We start from the raw sequence: 21,253 nt of genomic DNA, 5'->3' as shown, positions 1-21,253 counted from the left end.
GTATATTTGCATATAAATGAGCCTGCTGAGCATGCGCAGCGGCTCCTGCAGTCTGTTTCTGCTGTGCGTCAGGATGAATGAGACGCGTCGACCGAACGTGCCACTAAATTTCACGGAGACTGAGATCGAGATGTTGTGGATGAGGTGGAGGCAGGAAAACTACATTATTTGGTGGTCACAGTAATGGCATCACTAACAAAAATAATGCGAGTGAGTTGCCTGCCAGAATCTGATTTCTGGCTGCGGAAGCGCGCACAGCAGCCTGTTGAGCGTTAGCGCTGAAACGTCAGATTTTCATTATGAAGCTCAAGAATGAGATCAAATCATATTTAGGTAGAAACAACCTTTCATTAACTGTATTTGGCCTTCAATCATTTTTTGGCAGGTAAAAAGACCCATTTTCAGGGGAGAAATCAGATTCTGGCAGGCAATCACTTTTTGGCATGACACCCGCGGTGCAGGACACGCCGTGCCGGTAGGATGATTTGACAGATGAAAATACCCCGTCATATCACGCTTCCACATAGATATCAACATTTATCTATGTGGAAGCGTGATCTGACTTTTTTTTTTTCCCGCCGAAACCCCGTCGTACACATAGATCTATGTGAAACACTTTCTGACTTCCTGCTGTTAAATCGTCTATTTGCATGAAAAAGCCTTTGAAAAAAAAAAGAAACTGAGATAAAGAAACGGGGATCATACAGTAGTATTCTCTGCCGAGGTAGGACACCTCGGCAGAACACCGGCTTGGGTGTACATGGATCTATAAGTCTGATATGTGATGACATTAAGAGTATGACATGAATCTGGCTTCATTTCACCACCTCACCGTCTGCGTCGCCAGTTCCCCATATCTTCAAAATGGTCGTGCGCCAGGGTCAGGGTTGGCGTAGAGATACGCACATTTTTTGGTTTGTTTTTTCTTTTTAAATCCCAACCTTTGCGTAGAAGGTGGCTTGCGCATCTTTCAAGCCCTGTTTTGTGCCCAAGCAAGCTTTATAAATGAGGCCCCTGATCTGGACTTCAGTTGACAACTATCGTCCGGATCCAAACCTCAACAGACCACTAGGGTCCGGATAAAGACCTGTACGGACCACTAGGACTTATGCTGAACGCAGTAGTTATTTTCCTCTGAGCTCCTCCGGTGGGGGTCGGGGGGGCTCCGGAAGACCCTTGAGGACTCCCCAGGACTCCTCAAGACTCAGGAGGACTCAGGAAGACTTAGGAGGACTCAGGAGAACCTGTGAGGACTCATGAGGACTGGTGAGGATGCCACCGCCAGCGTCCTCATACGACGTCCTCACGACCGGATTAAAACCTGCAGACTCACAACAACGTAGCCGGGACGATCCAGTTAAGAGCCTAAAAACCCGTCCAAACAATCAGCGGGAGGCTGATGGCGAGCCAACCTTCCCAAATCTACCCCCCCGCCAGGTCCAGTCACAGATTACAGACGGAGACGTGGAGACAGACACCTGTCCTCCTGCCAGCGTCTGTCTCTCAGGCCGTCCAATCACATCCCTTCAAACGGAGGGGGGGGACAGGGAAAGTCCCGGGGTGATGGGGTGATAATCTAATCACAGGAGGCAGGTTAAACCTCGCTGTGCTGCTGCTTTCAGTCACTAATCTGTTTTATAGCGGAGACAGAAACGAGTGAAAACTGTCGTAAGCCCCGCCCCTCCGACGGAGACAAGCCAATGGCTGTTGAGTATCAGATTTGCAGCGTCGGAACCAGTACTGGAGTTGTAGAAAAAAAATCAGGGGGGATGGTGGATTTTATCATATGGGGACAGATAATTATTTATATAAGGTTATTTTTTCTCATGTTTCACTTATCAGAATAACCCCTTTGTTAGTAATTAATTTAAAATCAATGTAACTAAAATGTCCATCGGCTCACACTGAAGGAAGGTCAGCTCTTATCTGCAGGACGTATGGAGACGATTAGAAGTTAGACAAGGAATGTGTTTGGTGCGTTGTCTCTCTTCTTTAAATACTCATTGGGAACACGTTGGGCTAAATAAACCAACAATTAACCAACAATTACCAACCAACAATTAAATATAAAATGATGCCTACACACAAGTTGTAAAAATAAATCAGGGGGGATGGTGGATTTTATCATATGGGGACAGATCATTTGTGCTGATTACAAATAATATAATATATTACAAATAATAGCACTGACCAAAACACCTGCAGAAATACTGCAGGAATGACATAGCAGCAGTTAAATGCAGCCTTCTGTAAGCTTTAAATATCCACTGGGCTTACATCAAATACATCAAAATACAACCATAAAAAACAGTTTTCTGAACTTATAAATATGACTCTGTCCTTCACAGGATAAGTAAAATGGATCACTGCAAAAACTCAAAATCTTAACAAGAATATTTGTCTTATTTCTAGTTAAAATGTCTCATTTTAGTAAGAAAATGTCATTACACTTAAAACAAGACTCATCACTGGATAAAACAACAATTTTCACCTGTTTCAAGTAGATTTTCACTTAAAATAAGTAGAAAAATCTGCCAGTGGAACAAGATTTTTTTTGCTTGTAATAAGAAGATAAATCTTGTCCCACTGGCAGATTTTCCTACTTATTTCAAGTGAAAATTTACTTGAAACAGGTGAAAATTGTCAAATAAGTTATTTTTCTGGTGATGACTCTAAATGTTGAAATAGCAGTAAAACCACATTCATTGATGAAATGACATAAGGATGGAAAGGGGGGATGATTTTGACCGTTTTTATTTCAGGGGGGATGCCATCTCCCCTCATCCCCCCTCAACTCCAGTACTGGTCGGAACCCTTCACGGACCGACCCGAGGCCCGTCACGGAGACCAAAACACCAGTTCTTGTGTTATTTTGAAAATCTACATCTCGGCTCCAGTTTGAGTTCCTTGTTGCCACGGAGACTGTAAAGATGTTTACTGGACATTTTAACCTGCAGATCTGGATCTGGTCTAGTAGAGAGGTGTGTGTGTGTGTGTGTGTGTGTGTGTGTGTGTGTGTGTGTGTGTGTGTGTGTGTGTGTGTGTGTGTGTGCAGGGGTGAGACTCACGTATGGACCTCCGGCTGCTCCACGAAGCGTTCCACACTAGAAAAACACAAACAAACAGTAAACAACAACACCCAGGTGGGACTACGCCGATGCTCTGTGTGTGTGTGTTTTTGTGTGTGAGAGAGAGAGTATGTGTGTGAAGCAGTGAGGGATTGATGGAGACAAATGAGATGAATGAGAGAAGACAAGGAGTGAACAAACGGAGAAAGGGACAGGAATGACACACACGCACACACGCACACACACACACACACACACACACACACACACACACACACACACACACACACACACACACACACACACACACACACACACACACACACACGCACACACGCACACACGCACACACGCACACACGCACACACGCACACACGCACACACGCACACACGCACACACGCAGTCAAAATTCGGGTTAAGGTCAATATTCCGGTTACTGAAACATTCGGAATAATCTGTTTCCATGCGTGAGCTAACAGGGTTATCCCCATGGTGATTAATCATTTGGGATCTGGATCAAACCAGCGACGCACGGAGAACATCATGACGCAATTCCCCTAATTTCCAGCTGCTTCCAACTCCTTCCAGCTGCTTCCAACTACTTCCAACTACTTCCAGCTGCTCCCAACTACTTCCAACTACTCCCAGCTGCTTCCAACTACTTCCAACTACTTCCAGCTGCTTCCAGCTGCTTCCAACTACTCCCAGCTGCTTCCAACTCCTTCCAGCTGCTTCCAACTCCTTCCAGCTGCTTCCAACTACTTCCAACTACTTCCAGCTGCTTCCAACTGCTTCCAGCTGCTTCCAACTCCTTCCAGCTGCTTCCAACTACTTCCAGCTGCTTCCAGCTGCTTCCAACTACTCCCAGCTGCTTCCAACTACTCCCAGCTACTTCCAACTACTTCCAGCTGCTTCCAACTACTTCCAACTACTTCCAGCTACTTCCAGCTACTCCCAGCTGCTTCCAACTACTTCCAACTACTTCCAGCTAGTCCCAGCTGCTTCCAACTACTTCCAACTACTTCCAACTACTTCCAGCTGCTTCCAACTACTTCCAGCTGCTTCCAACTACTTCAAACTACTTCAAACTACTTCCAGCTACTTCCAGCTTCTTCCAATTGCTTCCAGCTGCTTCCAGCTGCTTCCAACTGCTTCCAGCTGCTTCCAACTGCTTCCAGCTGCTTCCAGCTGCTTCCAACTACTTCCAACTGCTTCCAGCTACTTCCAGCTGCTTCCAACTCCTTCCAGCTGCTTCCAATTACTTCCAGCTGCTTCCAACTACTTCCAGCTGCTTCCAACTACTCCCAGCTGCTTCCAACTACTCCCAGCTGCTTCCAACTACTCCCAGCTGCTTCCAACTACTCCCAGCTGCTTCCAACTCCTTCCAACTACTTCCAGCTGCTTCCAACTCCTTCCAGCTACTTCCAGCTACTCCCAGCTGCTTCCAACTACTTCCAACTACTTCCAGCTAGTCCCAGCTGCTTCCAACTACTTCCAACTACTTCCAACTACTTCCAGCTGCTTCCAACTACTTCCAGCTGCTTCCAACTACTTCAAACTACTTCAAACTACTTCCAGCTACTTCCAGCTTCTTCCAATTGCTTCCAACTGCTTCCAGCTGCTTCCAACTGCTTCCAGCTGCTTCCAGCTGCTTCCAACTACTTCCAACTGCTTCCAGCTACTTCCAGCTGCTTCCAACTCCTTCCAGCTGCTTCCAATTACTTCCAGCTGCTTCCAACTACTTCCAGCTGCTTCCAACTACTTCCAGCTGCTTCCAACTACTCCCAGCTGCTTCCAACTACTCCCAGCTGCTTCCAACTACTCCCAGCTGCTTCCAACTACTCCCAGCTGCTTCCAACTCCTTCCAACTACTTCCAGCTGCTTCCAACTCCTTCCAACTCCTTCCAGCTACTTCCAGCTGCTTCCAACTACTTCTACTTCCAGCTACTTCCAACTCCTTCCAACTACTTCCAGCTGCTTCCAACTCCTTCCAGCTACTTCCAGCTGCTTCCAACTACTTCCAGCTACTTCCAGCTGCTTCCAACTACTTCTACTTCCAGCTACTTCCAACTCCTTCCAACTACTTCCAGCTGCTTCCAACTCCTTCCAGCTGCTTCCAGCTGCTTCCAACTACTTCTACTTCCAGCTACTTCCAACTCCTTCCAACTACTTCCAGCTGCTTCCAACTACTTCCAGCTGCTTCCAACTCCTTCCAACTCCTTCCAGCTGCTTCCAGCTGCTTCCAGCTACTTCCAACTACTTCCAGCTACTTCCAACTACTTCTACTTCCAACTACTTCCAGCTGCTTCCAACTCCTTCCAGCTACTTCCAGCTGCTTCCAACTACTTCCAGCTACTTCCAGCTGCTTCCAACTATTTCCAGCTGCTTCCAGGTCATTCCAGGTGTTTCCAGTTTCTCCCAGACGACAGCAACGACAGCTCGACCCTGGAGGTCCCTGGAGGAACTGCATTTTTCAGCATTTAAAACGATTGTTTTGGCTCGATGTTTCTCAGTGAACCTGCAGTTTATTCCCATAATTTCCATCACACACACACGTACTCTGTGTGTGTGTTCACCCTCCCTGCCCCGGGGGCTGACCCCGAGACAACCCCACACCTGACGCCAGGAGGTGTGTGAGAATGTGTTACGATGACGGACAGGCGGAGCCCCCCCACCCCCCGACACACACACACACACACACACACACACACACACACACACACACACACACACACACACACACACACACACACACACACACACACACACACACACACACACACACACACACACACACACCCCGACCCATTTGGACGCAGGACAGAAACAACTGGACCTGCTGCCCGTCCAGCCGTCTGGAGAGTAATTGAAATTTTAATGAGAAGAGACGGAGAACCAGAGGACGAAGACCAGGACCAGGACTACATGGGGGGGGTACAGACCTCTCCTTCAGGATGAACAGGGCCCCCAGCTGGACCAGGACCGTGGAGGCGAAGACGGCCAGAACCTCCAGCCTCTCGAACCTGCGGACGACGTCAGAGGGTCAGAACATCTGGAGACATGCAGGGACCAGGACCCGGTTCAAGACTCTAACCCAGACCCTAGTGGTCTGTAGAGGACCTGCAGGTCTGGATCTGGACCCTAGTGGTCTGTAGAGGACCTGCAGGTCTGGATCTGGACCCTAGTGGTCTGTAGAGGACCTGCAGGTCTGGATCTGGACCCTAGTGGTCTGTAGAGGACCTGCAGGTCTGGATCTGGGGCCGGATTCACAAAACATTCTTAAGCAAAAAAATCTTCTTAAGTGTATTTTTTTTCTTAAGTTCAGTCTTAAGAAGAAAAAAGAGAAGAAGTCATATTCTCTCTCTTCTGTGAAAAGGTAATAATAATAATAATTAAAAAAAAAAAATAATAATAATAAGCCTCTAATATCACCTTTTTCAACACATTTTAGACAAGTTTAGACTAGTAGGTCATAGTTTGAGGATATACTTTGTAATTAATTACACAAAGAGCCTGTTAACTGTTTGTTAGCATGTTAGTTAGCGTGGTAGTTAATTATTATTATTAATTTTCCCCAATAGTATTTTTTTTCGCACATTAAAAGTTCCTGCATCTCTTTTTCTCCTTCTCCATGTTTAGTGAGTGACTGACGGTTAAGACGCAAACTACCTGTATAAATGTTTGTTGGCGCAATGCAATGACATATTTTAAGGAGTTCTTAAGTAGAAAAAATAAAAAATTCGTAAGAAATGACAGTTCTTCAGAAGGGTCTTAAGAAAATATTGAGGAATTTCACTTAAGAATCTTCTTATGAACTTCTTAATTTTAGATCTTAAGACATTTCTTAAGATCGTTCTTAAGAACATATTGGTGAATCTGGCCCCTGGTTTTCATACATTCGTACGTCTCTCCTACCGCCGTGTCATTTGTGTTCATACGGTTGCTAGGCAACTCATCCACCAGGGGGCAGCGGCGAGTCGACCAAACAAACATGCGACTTTAGGAGAGTTTTATTTTTCGCTAAACTTACAAAGTTTCAGTCCTTTGGGACGTCCACCAGTCTCTTTGATGGTCGTCTAGGAAACCGGGGCGGCGCCACAGTTTTTGCACGCGAACGTGTAAAAACTGCCGAACGCGGCGGTTCATTGGGCTGGAGCGGTTGCTGACCCTTGACCCCAACATACGGCGAGCGGCTTTGTCTCCAGGAGCTAATGAGCTTAAACAACACCGACTCCGATCTAATGGCCCGCATGAAATGGAGTGAGGAGCTTGTGTCCACGCCAAATGAAGCAGACGCGGTCGTCCACGCGAGGGGGGGATAAGGACCGTCACGTAATGTAAAAGGAAAACCGCCGGGACGACGACGGGACAAAGACGCTCTGTGTGATGTTTGACTTTCAGCGTTTCTGGGTCAAGTTCCCCCTTAAAAACGGGCCTGGACCAGATAATGAGACACAGCTCCGCACAATCGAGCCTCTTCACCTCTTCATCTGGTCCAATCCTGCGCAGGACGGGCTGAACCGCCTGGGCGAGGGATCCGATGGTGGTTAATCTCCAGGATCACCGTCAGCAATCTAACAGACCACCTAAAGCTGCAACTTAAACCAACCGAGGGTTAATACGAATGTAACAAATGAAGGCTGAAAGTTTCACGAAAAGACATTAAAAAAAACAAAAAAAACAGAGCAAGGTCGGTTCGAGATATCCGAACAAAATAACCCCAAACTTGTTTGTCAGGTGACCAATCGCTCGTCGTTGGTGCCGGAGACCGAAACCTCAACAAACGTCCACCGGTGTGTAGCCTTGATGCGTCCTTATGCTGACGACGTTATCGTCTCCATGTGTTACCGTAGCGATGGAAACCAACAGGCCGCTGGTATAAACGTACGTGTGGAGTCAAATGCAAAACCACAAGTGGATGTCATGGAAAAACCCGTTAAACGCTCTTTAACACGTTATTTCCAACCAGGTGAATAACTGGACTGAAACTGAGCGTCTCAGTTACCGAGAACTCAGATTTCAGTAGATTTAGTTGCATGTAAACGAGTCAAAACTTACATGAGGCGTCTCGATGCAGAATGACGATGAAACAAAGGTATGGAGAGAAAATCGACTCAAAACACGTGTGTGTGTGTGTGTGTGTGTGTGTGTGTGTGTGTGTGTGTGTGTGTGTGTGTATATTCTTAATTAATAATTACTAATTCAAAAAGCCTCCTACACACAAAAATGGTTAAATACGCAAGAATCGCACAAATCTGTAGCCACGCAGTCCACCAGTCCTTAAATGCACCATGTAGGACGAATCTATGAGGCTTCTTGGAGAAAAGAGTCTCAAAACCATTTGTGCGTATCTATAGCTTTGTGCAATTTGTGCGTATTTAACAATTTCTGTATGTAGAAATCTTTTTGAATTTGTAATTAGCGTTTTGTCCGTAACAAACCTAATAATACGCACAAATGTTTTGAGTCCATTTTCTCTCCATACAAAGGAAACAATGATTTTTAGGCATAAAGGATGATTCATTCTTACGATTCAAGCAGACAAAAACATTTTTAAGGTCATCATTAATCTTTTGGGGCAGAGTACCGGCCTGTACTTAGTCGGGCCAAGGATACATTTTCCATCACAGTGGATTCGTTGCTTAGCTACCACATGAATTCAAAGGATGGGTGGCGGTATGTACGGAAGAGATGGAAACGACATTTGCAACAGGCAGATGTACGAACGCACGAAAATGGAGCATAAACAAAGTTTCAGTGTTTACAGAACCCTCCCCCCCGTTCTGACACGATTCAAACTAAATATGAAGAAACCACCAAGAAGACAATTGGAAACCATTCAGAACAGGGTAGGCCCCGCCCCCTTAGTTACTGTCAGAGGTGGGTAGTAACGAGTTCCATTTACTCCGTTACATTTACTTGAGTAAGTTTTGGGAAATGTTGTACTTTTAGGAGTAGTTTTGAATCACTATACTTTTTACTTTTACTTGAGTAGATTTGTGAAGAAGAAACTGTTACTCTTACTCCGCTACATTAGGCTACGTTGAGCTGTTACTTTTCTTTTATCCCTTTTTATCCGCGTACGCGTCAATCTCATGACATCCAGAGTGATTCTTTGGGGAAAATGTTTGTTTTTGCATGTTTTGTCACATTTACACAGACTCAAAAAAACACAGTTTCTATGAGTTCATGGGCTTGTTCTGGTTCTGCCTGGTTAAAAAAGAAAAGTACAAAGGCTTGAAATTTTGTGCTACTTGTGCTTAATTTTTTTTTTATTCTGTTATTATTGTATTTATTTTATTATTTATTAAAGTACTTGAATTTACTTTAAGATTATTTTAATTTAAGCTATGTTTTATTAATTTTAATTTATTTTATTATTTTATTGATTTAATTTGCCTGATGATGATTATTTTGTACTTTTGTCTGTTTGAATGGTTGTGTTAAAAAAATAAATCAGACGTTACTCAACAGTTACTCAGTACTTGAGTAGTTTTTTTCTCCTAGTACTTTCTTACTTTTACTCAAGTAATTATTTGGATGACTACTTTTTACTTCTACTTGAGTTATATTATTCTGAAGTAACAGTACTTTTACTTGAGTATAATTTTTGGCTACTCTACCAGCTCTGGTTACTGTTGCCTTTCATGCTCATCATTGCTGTTTCACGACGTCGACGGCCTTCTGCCAAGCGTTTTCTATCGGGTTCAGACAGAAAACGACCAGTGTTCATCATTCAGACGGGGCTTGGATACGTCATGGAGGGAAACCTGGGAGATCCCACTCCCAGACCTTTCTACGCCATCAGGTCAGAGCTGAGAACGAGCGTCAGACTTCCACATTGATGCTACAATATGAAAACCTTTGACTTCAGTCAGGACACAACGACGCCATGAATCGAGGCACAGCAGGCGCCGCGGGGGATTTATCACGCCAGTGATCTGACAGTACACGCTGAACTGTTGGCAAACACTGACGACCTATTAACCCGCAGGTGTCTGCTCCCCGGATTAGCGGCCGCTTTCACAGCAGAGGGAACAACGCTTCTGAGGTTTGTCCTCAACCGCCGCCCTGAGCTTCAAGAGTTCCAACCAGGCCGTCAACCAGGGCTGGAGGTCCTCAGGCGTGGATCCATCACTATGTTCTGGTGAGAGATGGGAGTCCCGGCTGATCTCTTTAATCATTTCATCATCTTCATCATCATAATCACCTTCATCTTCATCATCATCATCTCTGACACCTCCAGTTCAGTTTCCTGTCCGAGCCATCACTCAGCGCGGTTCCACGAACATCTAAATCCAGTTACTGGCAACCATCCAGCTCCGGATTAAACTGGAGTTTCCAAGAAATCCTAATATACATGCGCGAGAAGACGATTATGGAGTTCGATACCACCGATTTCCTTTCCGATCTGAAAAAAAAATAGCGCATTATATAATTTATGGTGGTCGATGGCACCCGTAGTTTCAGGAAAAGTATGGTGGATTACTGCGTGAACTTTTTTGAAAAGCGAGGAAAGATGGAGAATGAAAAGGGACTTTTGAACGGCAAGTTCACTTTCAAAAAGATACAGATGGTTCGCTGGACAAAACTAAAGTTATTTGCATGTCGATTTGAAATGAATTACCATCGAAGTACATTGAGTCTCAAATACCAGAGAGCGCCGCCCCCCCGTCCAAAGCAGACAACGCTGAGAGATCTGTTCCAAAGAATCTGAAGTATTAGCTAATTATACCCAACTGCACTTTATAGGTTGAGTTTCACTCCCTGCTGTTACTTTATTCGTTTGTAATTTATTTTTTGTATCACCCTGTTTTGATCCCACTTGGGAAAAGGGGATATTTTTTATTTTTTGAGGCTTTTATTTTCCTCCATATGAGGTTAGACATAATTACATGGAGAATTTAACTGACCAATGCACTTCCTGTACAATGTTTGTGATGCATATGGTTCATTGTTTTACATTGAGCTGCTTAAAAAAACAAGGAATCTTAAGTGAGTCTTTACAAGTGTAAAGTTGGGGACTACATTGTGTTTGTATTCATGAAGGAATGTTACATTCAGGTGAAAAGCCTTTTTTTTGTGTAAAGTTGAATAAACATTGGTATAAAGCAAGTATTTTTGCCCTTTCTCATGTTGTTAACAGTATTAAAAACATTAAAAAAAAATACTTTAAGGTGATTTAGAACAGCAAAAAATGTTTGAATAAATATGCAATTAATATGTGATTAATTGCGAGTTATCTATGGACAACATGCGATCAATCGCGATTTAAAAAAATTATCGTTTGACAGCCCTAGTAAATAGTAAAGAATTTCATAACATGTCACCGTACTAATGTTGAATTATTGTTCAGCTTTGGTCATTTGATGGGTGGAGCTCCGTCTTCCTGCATTCAAACGCTTTCCGCTCGTACGTTGATCCCGTGCACGTACAAACGCGTTTACGTAGCAACCGTGCTCTCTCTGCAAACACTGCATTGCGCGGTAGCGGCGTCAACAGGCGGCGTGTTTAACGTCAGCAGCAGGAACCTTCAGTAGATGGTTCCTCTCTGACTTCATGGTTCTCCAGAACTCTAGTCCGTTATTCTTCACAATATATCTTCAGTTTGTTGATAAAACTAGTCAAAAGTAAAGCTGTACGAACAGTGTTATGGCGCTTTTACACTAGTACCTACTCAGCGCGACTCGACACGCCCCCGTTTTGCGCTTTTACATTACGGGTGGGGCCGTGCCGAGTAGATACTTTTTCTGTATCTATTCTGCCGAGGTTCTAAACGGCTGAATCGGGCTGTATCTGATGTCATCACACTACAGGTCACCGATTGGTCGGGGGAAGGCCAGACGTTTGAATCAGGAAGCGGGATATCAGCGCAAGAGCGACTCGCGTTCATTTTATTCGACAGGCAATGGCAGCGCAAACGTCTGTTTGGTGATCCAACTCTGAGGTGCAGATGTTCATAAACCTGGTGGCTGAGGAGAGAATTAAAAAGGGATGTTTTTTCCAGGATTCTGATTGGCTGGCATGACGTTAACAGCGTTTTCATGCGAGTCCGTGTAAACGAGGATATTTTTGAAAACGGAGAGGGGAAAATATCCGTTTTTGTAAATACCCGGCTACGTGTAAACGTGGCCTTAGTGTTGTTGTCTTCTTCCTTTAGATCACACAATCAAATACGTCACAGCAGCTTCGCTCCAAACTCCTACTTCTGATCTGCGTGTCTAAAAACAAACGATGCGTGGCGAGTCGAGTCACGCTGAGTAAAAGTGTACTAGTGTAAAAGCGCCATTAATCCTGGATGCTGTGACCTGTTGCCATGACAACCCCTCACCTCTATTTACATATTTAAAATGATCTGATTGTCGATGAAAGATGGTCGTTTTGTGTCCAAAGTTAGTCTGAGACGTCCTCGGACAGAGACGGTGACGAGGCTGACAGCGTCTGGGTTAGCAACAGTAACTAAGGGGGGGATGGGTCAATTCCATCAACTTTATACACACAGACATAAAAACATCAAATCCACCGACGTACCAGAACACAACAGCAAACACTCCTCCCCTACGGACGGCGCTACAGAGCTCTGTACGCTAAAACCTCCAGACAGAAGGACAGTTTCTTCCCCCGAGCTGTTGCTCTGATTAACTCTCACAAAATAATAGAGTCTCAGAGAAACCAATCAATGTGCAATAACAATAATAGCAGTAATTATAATAACACTATCACATTCTGTAACAATGCACCTTCCAGCAACAATCATGTCTGCCTTATTCTGCTGCACCTTTCACTAAAAAAAAAAAAAAAAATGTACATATGTTATTTTATTTAGAGCCGTCATTTTTCTACCTCATACTGCTGCACCTTTCAGTTCTCTAATTGTATATATGTTAATAAGTGCCTACATTTGTGTATTTACTTTACTGTTTGCTATTTTTAAATCTGGGTACAGCGAGCGAAACAACCAGAGTCAAATTCCCTGTTGGACAATGTTCAAACTTGGCCAATAAAGATGATTCTGATTCTTCTGATTCTGATTTGACCTTTGATTGATGAATTCTAATTTTAATTAGATGTTTAAAGAATCTGCAGTAAATGTGGGAGGAGCAGCGGCGACTCACCCGAAGGAGTAGAGCTGACTGGGCTTCTTCATGGTCGTCCAGGAGCTGATGAGACAGGTGATCAAACTGCAGAGAGGAAGCAGGGGAGGACAGGTGATGGAGGGAAAGAGAACCATGAGGGATCGACGGAAGGATGGAAGGAGACGGACGAGAATCGAGAGACAAGTGGCGGATGAAAGAGAGAGAAACAGGAGAGAGGTCAGCTGAAGTTCACCTCTGAACTCCACTTTCATTCATTTATTCTTGTTTATTCATTTATTTATTCTCTGCGTGAAAACAAAATTTAGAGAAATTCAGGAATTTAACAAAAATTTTAAACCACTTTGTTTAGTCTGGGAAGTAAAAAACAAAGTATTTTGACAACAATCCCACGGAAGAGTATTAGGGCCATGCAGGAGAAAAAATATTTGAGAAGGAAGATTTTTTTTATTGTGCACTTAATTATTAATATTGAAATACAATTTCAAGAATAAAGTTGAACTTTCGCCTTTTTCAACATTTATTCACGAAATTTCGACTTTTTTCTCGAAATTGTACTTCAACATTAATCTCGACATTTCAACTTTTTTCTCAACATTTCAACTTTTTTCTCGAATTGCATAATGAAAAAAAAACCTTCCTCTAAAATATTTTAATTTTTCTCCTGCCTGGCCCTAATACTCTTCCGTACAATCCTGATATAAGAAATAATAATAATAAGACACTGAAAAACAACATATGTGTTTTACATATGGTAATTCTGTTTATTTTATTTATTTATTTTGAAGATACTGGGCCGTTCTGAGATTTTCTGACGGCCGAGGAGACGTCATTTAGTCCAAACATCAACAACATGCTGGTTTTAACAGGACGAGGAAGGAAAACACTCACCTGAACAGGTCAAAGATGGTGAGGTACGTGTAGGCGGTGAGAGCTGGAAGAGAAGAGAAGAGAAGAGAAGAACCATCATGACCCAGAAGAACCATCATGAACCGTTCGGATGTCGATCTGCTGCTGTGTTTAGGATCATTTCCTGTCACATGACCCAGTTTCACACAGATGACGTCACGATCTCTGGAAGTCAGACCATAGTGGTCAGCAAAGAGGGTACGCTGCTTAAGACCTGTAGACGCCGCGGGCCGAGTCATGGGACTAGATTCACTGAGTCATGCGACTAGTTTCCGGCCTGAGACATGACTAGTTTCTGAGTCATGTGACTAGTTTCCGGCCTGAGTCATGTCACTAGTTTCCAGCCTGAGTCACGTGACTAGTGTTGCCGAGTCATGGGACTAGTTTCTGAGTCACGGGACTGGTTTCCGGCCTGAGTCATGTGACTAGTTTCCGAGTCACATGACTAGTTTCCGAGTCACGTGACTAGTTTCCGAGTCACGTGACTAGTTTCCGGGTCACGTGACTAGTTTCTGAGTCATGGGACTAGTTTCATGGCCGAGTCATGGAACTAGTTTCTGAGTCACGGGACTAGTTTCTGAGTCATGGGACTAGTTTCTGAGTCACGGGACTAGTTTCTGAGTCACGGGACTAGTTTCTGAGTCACGGGACTGGTTTCCGGCCTGAGTCATGGGACTAGTTTCTGAGTCATGGGACTAGTTTCTGAGTCACGGGACTAGTTTCTGAGTCATGGGACTAGTTTCATGGCCGAGTCATGGGACTAGTTTCTGAGTCACGGGACTAGTTTCTGAGTCATGGGACTAGTTTCTGAGTCACGGGACTGGTTTCCGGCCTGAGTCATGGGACTAGTTTCTGAGTCATGGGACTAGTTTTGCTGAGTCATGGGACTAGTTTCTGAGTCATGGGACTAGTTTCCGGGCCGAGTCATGTGACTAGTTTCTGGGCCGAGTCACGGGACTATTTTCACAAAGTCATGGGACTAGTTTCCGAGTCATGTGACTAGTTTCCGGCCTGAGACATGTGACTAGTTTCCGGCCTGAGTCATGGGACTAGTTTCACAAAGTCATGGGACTAGTTTCGGAGTGATGGGACTAGTTTCCGAGTGATGGGACTAGTTTCCAGTCTGAGTCATGTGACTAGTTTCCAGCCTGAGACATGTGACTAGTTTCCGGCCTGAGTCATGGGACTAGTTTCACAAAGTCATGGGACTAGTTTCACAAAGTCATGGGACTAGTTTCACAAAGTCATGGGACTAGTTTCGGAGTGATGGGACTAGTTTCCAGTCTGAGTCATGTGACTAGTTTCCAGCCTGAGCCATGGGACTAGTTTCGCTGAGTCATGTGAATAGTTTTGCTGAGTCATGGGACTAGTTTCACTGAGTCATGGGACTAGTTTCACTGAGTCATGGGACTAGTTTCACTGAGTCATGGGACTAGTTTCCAGCCTTCCTCCTGAGCAGGCTGTCAGCAGCACTTTCGCTGAGTCACGTGACTAGTTTCCGAGTCACGTGACTAGTTTCCGAGTCACGTGACTAGTTTCCGAGTCACGTGACTAGTTTCCGAGTCACGTGACTAGTTTCCGGGTCACGTGACTAGTTTCTGAGTCATGGGACTAGTTTCATGGCCGAGTCATGGGATTAGTTACATGGCCGAGTGATGGGACTAGTTTCTGAGTCATGGGACTAGTTTCTGAGTCATGTGACTAGTTTCCGGGCCGAGTCATGTGACTAGTTTCCGGCCTGTGTCATGAGACTAGTTTTGCTGAGTCATGGGACTAGTTTCTGAGTCATGGGACTAGTTTCCGGGCCGAGTCATGTGACTAGTTTCTGGACCGAGTCACGGGACTATTTTCACAAAGTCATGGGACTAGTTTCCGAGTCATGTGACTAGTTTCCGGCCTGAGACATGTGACTAGTTTCCGGCCTGAATCATGGGACTAGTTTCACAAAGTCATGGGACTAGTTTCACAAAGTCATGGGACTAGTTTCGGAGTGATGGGACTAGTTTCCGAGTGATGGGACTAGTTTCCAGTCTGAGTCATGTGACTAGTTTCCAGCCTGAGACATGTGACTAGTTTCTGGCCTGAGTCATGGGACTAGTTTCACAAAGTCATGGGACTAGTTTCGGAGTGATGGGACTAGTTTCCAGTCTGAGTCATGTGACTAGTTTCCAGCCTGAGACATGTGACTAGTTTCCAGTCTGAGCCATGGGACTAGTTTCGCTGAGTCATGTGAATAGTTTTGCTGAGTCATGGGACTAGTTTCACTGAGTCATGGGATGGGACTAGTTTCACTGAGTCATGGGACTAGTTTCCAGCCTTCCTCCTGAGCAGGTTGTCAGCAGCACTTTCGCTGAGTCATGTGACTAGTTTCGGAGTCATGTGACTAGTTTCGGAGTCATGTGACTAGTTTAAGAGTCATGTGACTAGTTTAAGAGTCATGTGACTAGTTTCCGGCCTGAGTCATGTGACTAGTTTCGGAGTCATGTGACTAGTTTCGCAGAGTCATGGGACTAGTTTCCGGCCTGAGTCATGTGACTAGTTTTGCGGAGTCATGGGACTAGTTTCGGAGTCATGTGTATAGTTTCGGAGTCATGTGACTAGTTTCCGGCCTTCCTCTCGAGCAGGTTGTCAGCAGCGTTTTCGCTGAGTCAAGCCCAGAGTCCAGAGCCCTGGAGAGCAGCCAGCGGGGGGTCGGGGGGGTCAGCTGGGTGGAAAGTGAACCACTCAGTCAACAAGACAACAAATTAATCAGTCGGTTAACCAGGCAGGAGCAGAGCCCGGCTCTAATACTCCTAACCTGCCGTCCATCTGCCCGTCCTGCAGGTCTGTCCATCCCTGAACCAGTAATCAGGCTGAGCGGGGGGGCGGGGGGCGGATTAGACCGGCTTTGTGCTCAGAGGAACATTTTGTTTCCCCACCACCAGCGTCCATGTTGGCCAACCCGACGCCTGTAATCCTGACAGACACCAACACACACAACGGAGGGAGGGAGGGACGGAGCGATGGATGGATGGATGGATGGACGGACGGACGGACGGACGGGAGGAAAGAGGCCGAGTGACAGATCAACAGCCCGGGAGAGAGAAAGAGAGAGAGAGACAAAGGAGCTCAGAGCAGGACAGATGGATGGATGAGAGATCGAGGCAGAAAGACGAGGAGAGACGTCAGCAGACGAGTGACGGATGAGTGACGGACGGAGAGAGAGTGAGTGAATGAAAGACTGCCGGAAGAGTGAAAGAGGAGAGTAAAGTCATGTGCACTTCACCGCTCAGAGATCACAGCCACACAACAGCTGATCAGACTCCGCCCACTCACCAGAGGCCCCGCCCCCAGCAGCAATAAACACACCTGGTTAAGGTTTTTAATTTTATTTATTTATTTTACCTTGTCTGCATATATATATAAATAATGAATAATAATTATAAATTTTATTTATAAAGCACTTTATATGACTAAAAATCTCAAAGTGCTACAGTTTGATAATTAAATGGAAAAAGAAATAATAAAATCAAGGTATCAGAATCAGAATCAGAAAAGGGTTTATTGCCAAGTTTTCACACGAGGAATTTGTTATGGGGATTGGTACAACACAATACAAATATAAAAACAAATATGAGATAAGTTTTAGAAATTAATTTTGAGTTAAAGGGGACCTATTATGAAAAACACATTTTTTCTTGTTTTAACATATATAAAGTGGTCTCCCCTCACCCTGCCAGCACAGGGGAGACAAAATACCATGAATTTCTGCAAGCTCTCTGACCCCCGCCGGACTGAGTCCCCCAGTGTCACGTGGTTTTTTTTGAGCCGATTAGAATCTGCTCCTGTCGTTACGTAACGACAGGAGCAGATTTCCATAGGTTCAGCCTCCGCTGCTGAAACCACGCCCACAACCAGCTCTCTCCGCAGCTGGAACGTTATATAATAGATCCATGAGCTGGAGCGGTGCTTCCTTCAGCCAGTCGGACGCGGCGCCGCAGATCCGGGTTAAATCATCCAGGTTCCCGGGTGATTTGGGAGCTGGGTCCTCGGGGATCTGTCCCAGGCTGGACCAGCTTCACCCTCCGAGATTTTCAGGCAAATCTGTCGGTTTGATCACCGGTAACGGGAGATGCGCCGCGGATGCGCTCCGGAGCCGATCTGTGCGCCTGCCGTGGGGTTGCAGCGCCCGTCGCGCAGCATCCGCCGGGCAGATCCGGCTGAAATTCCGCTGGTCGGTCCCCGGGAGTCCCTGCTACCAGTCCAGGCCGGTTCCTGCGGTCCCGGCCGGTCGGAACCGGTCAGATTCCCCCGTTAAAGCCGCGGTGATGCGCGCTGCTCCAGCAGCGCTGCTCCCGGGCGCCCGGCGTGGCTCCGGGGCCAGCGTTCAGCATCCGCCGGGTAGATCCGGCTTAAATAGTGCATAAATGTTATTTATATACAACTCATATTTTATTTTTTTAACAATAAAGTTTCCATTTGTGAAAATTCAGTGTTGTGATAATTTACAGGCTCGGGCTGCTCTGGCGGAGCGAGGTTTATGCTCCTCCCCTGCTACACGTCATTCAGGGAGCCAATCAGCACAGAGCCTCATTATCATACCCCCCCCTTCCCTAAAAATGAGGCGCAGAAAAAGAGGTTAGAAGCGGTAAAACTAGTGACAGGGCCCACAGGCTGGATTTCTGATTTATGTAGAAAAAACAAGCTTTAGATTGTTTTTAAGACATTCAAGGCCTGTTTAAAATATACATTAAATGCCATAATAGGTCACCTTTAAGCTCCAGTTTGTATTTATTAAATGATACACTGGATCTTCAGTTAGACCGGAAAAAAAGGATATTAATTATGATCACATAACTTTTACTTTGGAAAGACGATTCTCCTCCAACTTTCAAGTTCTTTTTGGATCAAATGTCAGTTTTTTTACCATTGGAAAAATACAACTGTGGTCATATCTTTCAAGAATTTTGGTCTCCATTATTGTCAAAACTGGAGAACTTTTCCAAGGGGGACCAATGAGTATTTCTATTTTCAAACTTGTAAAGATGTATGTATACAGTATGTATGAGAAAATAAGCATGTACTGTATGTATGTATAGTATATTGATATCGCTTTTGCTGCCATTTTTTTATTTCTTTTTTTTTATATATATTTATTTAATTTTGTTCTCCCTTAATGTATGATTTTTTTTTCCCCCTGGGCAATTATGGGGAGGGTAGGAATGTGGGTAAAATAGAAAATGCGAATGTGAAAATGTGAATTGTGAAAATGATAATAAGATATATTAAAAAAAAGATAAGAGATAAAAGGGATAAAAAGTCAAGACATGGCAGAAAAGAGAATAAAACAATTAAAAATAGCAACTAGGGAAAAAAAAACAGCATTATTTAGTGATAAAACGTTTTGCTAAAAAGAAGGTTTTTAGTCCTAGTATTTTTATTTTGGCTTCATATTTTTAAATAATGTAAAACTTGTACTCTTTGTCTCTGTCCATGTACAAAAAGAAACTTCAGAATGCTCTGCTCTCTAAATTATTGGATTTAGAATAATAGGACCCTATTTTTTTTTACTTTTTCCTTTACAGGAAATGTTCAGTTTGTGCATTTCATATGTAATTGTGATGTTTATATTTGTTAATATTTTAACTTTAGTATATTGTTCGGGTGTGGTTTTCATATAAGCATATATAGGCTTCTAACCTACTCACACATATTTCTTCTTGTTGTCATTCTTTTGTTTTTTTTAAAAATATTTTCCTTATGTGAATTTTTTCTTCTGTTTTTTTTTCTTCATCCTTTTAATTTATTTTATTTTCTACACATAAACGTGGCGCTGGAAAGACTGACTTTTGATCGCTAGCGAGCATCTTTATCTCGTCACGCTTGTTTTTGCTGCGTCCGTCCGTTATTGTGATACGCGGTGGCTCGTTTTATCCGCAGGGATCGATGGCGTTGATGTCATCGTGTTGTGTCGAATTAAAAGCTGCAGACAATAAAAGCAATAATAATACAAACGCTGACATCACAGTGACCCTGAAACGGGTCCGGACCGAATCAATGGCCCGGATGAAATTTCCCCTGGCTGTGCTGGGATAAGCTTACATGTACGCACACACACACACACACACGCACGCACCAACACACACACACGCTCGCGGAGACAAACGCAGGTCGATTCCTTCATCAGTCTCCAGCTTACAAACACTGACACCCAGAGGACGTGAGGATGTGATACCAGAGAAACAAACAGCAGACGCAACATTATTCATCTGCAGAACGAACACACACACACACACACACACACACACACACACACACACACACACACACACACACACACACACACACACACACACACACACACACACACACACACACACACACACACACACACACACACACACACACACACACACGTCTGTGGACGATGACGTATTTGATGATTTAACCTTTCAACACCAGAAAGGATCCGTGATCAAAGTTTAAACTTTTTTGTTTAATTTTAACTTACAGAGTTTAGTTTTTAAGAAGTTGAGACATTTTAGTGACGGTACTGCCGAGGTCAGGGGCGGAAAAGCATTTGGATGAACAGACCGTCCAGCTGTAGTCGGTCGGTCCAGCTGTGGTCCTCTACTTCGTAACGTCGAGAAAAATGAAGCAGACCTAGTTTGAACCTGTTAGACACCCAGTCGGGCTGCCGGCCCATAGACTGGACTGGATCTCAGTGACGTCTCCCAAGATTCAGTTTGAAACCCGCCGTCTCCTTTAGCGGAGCTCGCCATTAGTCCAAGACAGACTCCGCCCCCTGGTTAGCTATTTTAGCTCGTTACGATGCTAACTACCGTTACCCAACATTAACTCTGATTGATCGAAGGTCCAATCGGACCGGACCTTCGATCTAGACCAGGGGTGGGCAATCCTGGTCCTCGAGGGCCGGTGTCCTGCATGTTTTAGATGTTTCCCTGCTTTAACACACCTGATTCTAATTAATCATCGTCATCAGCTTGTCATCCAGGGCTGCACAATTCTGTTAATGTCACTTGCATCATGGTGCAATGAAGCAGGGAAACATCTAGAGCCTGCAGGGACACCGGCCCTCGAAGACCAGGATTGCCCGCCCTTGATCTAGATGAACCAACGTTGGGTCCCTGAACTTTTCAGATCTGTATTCAAACGGAGTCGGTCCAAATCCACCGTTTGGT

General features: G+C 44.6%; 1 protein-coding gene across 1 annotated transcript in view; it reads right to left on the bottom strand.

The window, feature by feature from the left end:
* slc30a6 (solute carrier family 30 member 6) overlaps positions 1-21,253 on the bottom strand; it is an 81,697-nt gene that overhangs the window by 18,307 nt on the left and 42,137 nt on the right. The window contains 4 exon segments of the mRNA XM_061745453.1: positions 3,069-3,104; positions 6,012-6,092; positions 13,185-13,250; positions 14,055-14,097. Coding sequence (XP_061601437.1) covers positions 3,069-3,104; positions 6,012-6,092; positions 13,185-13,250; positions 14,055-14,097 — 226 coding nt within the window.

Source organism: Cololabis saira, chromosome 17, assembly GCF_033807715.1.
Source record: "Cololabis saira isolate AMF1-May2022 chromosome 17, fColSai1.1, whole genome shotgun sequence".
NCBI lineage: Eukaryota > Metazoa > Chordata > Actinopteri > Beloniformes > Belonidae > Cololabis > Cololabis saira.
This window is presented reverse-complemented; position numbering and strand designations above follow the sequence as displayed.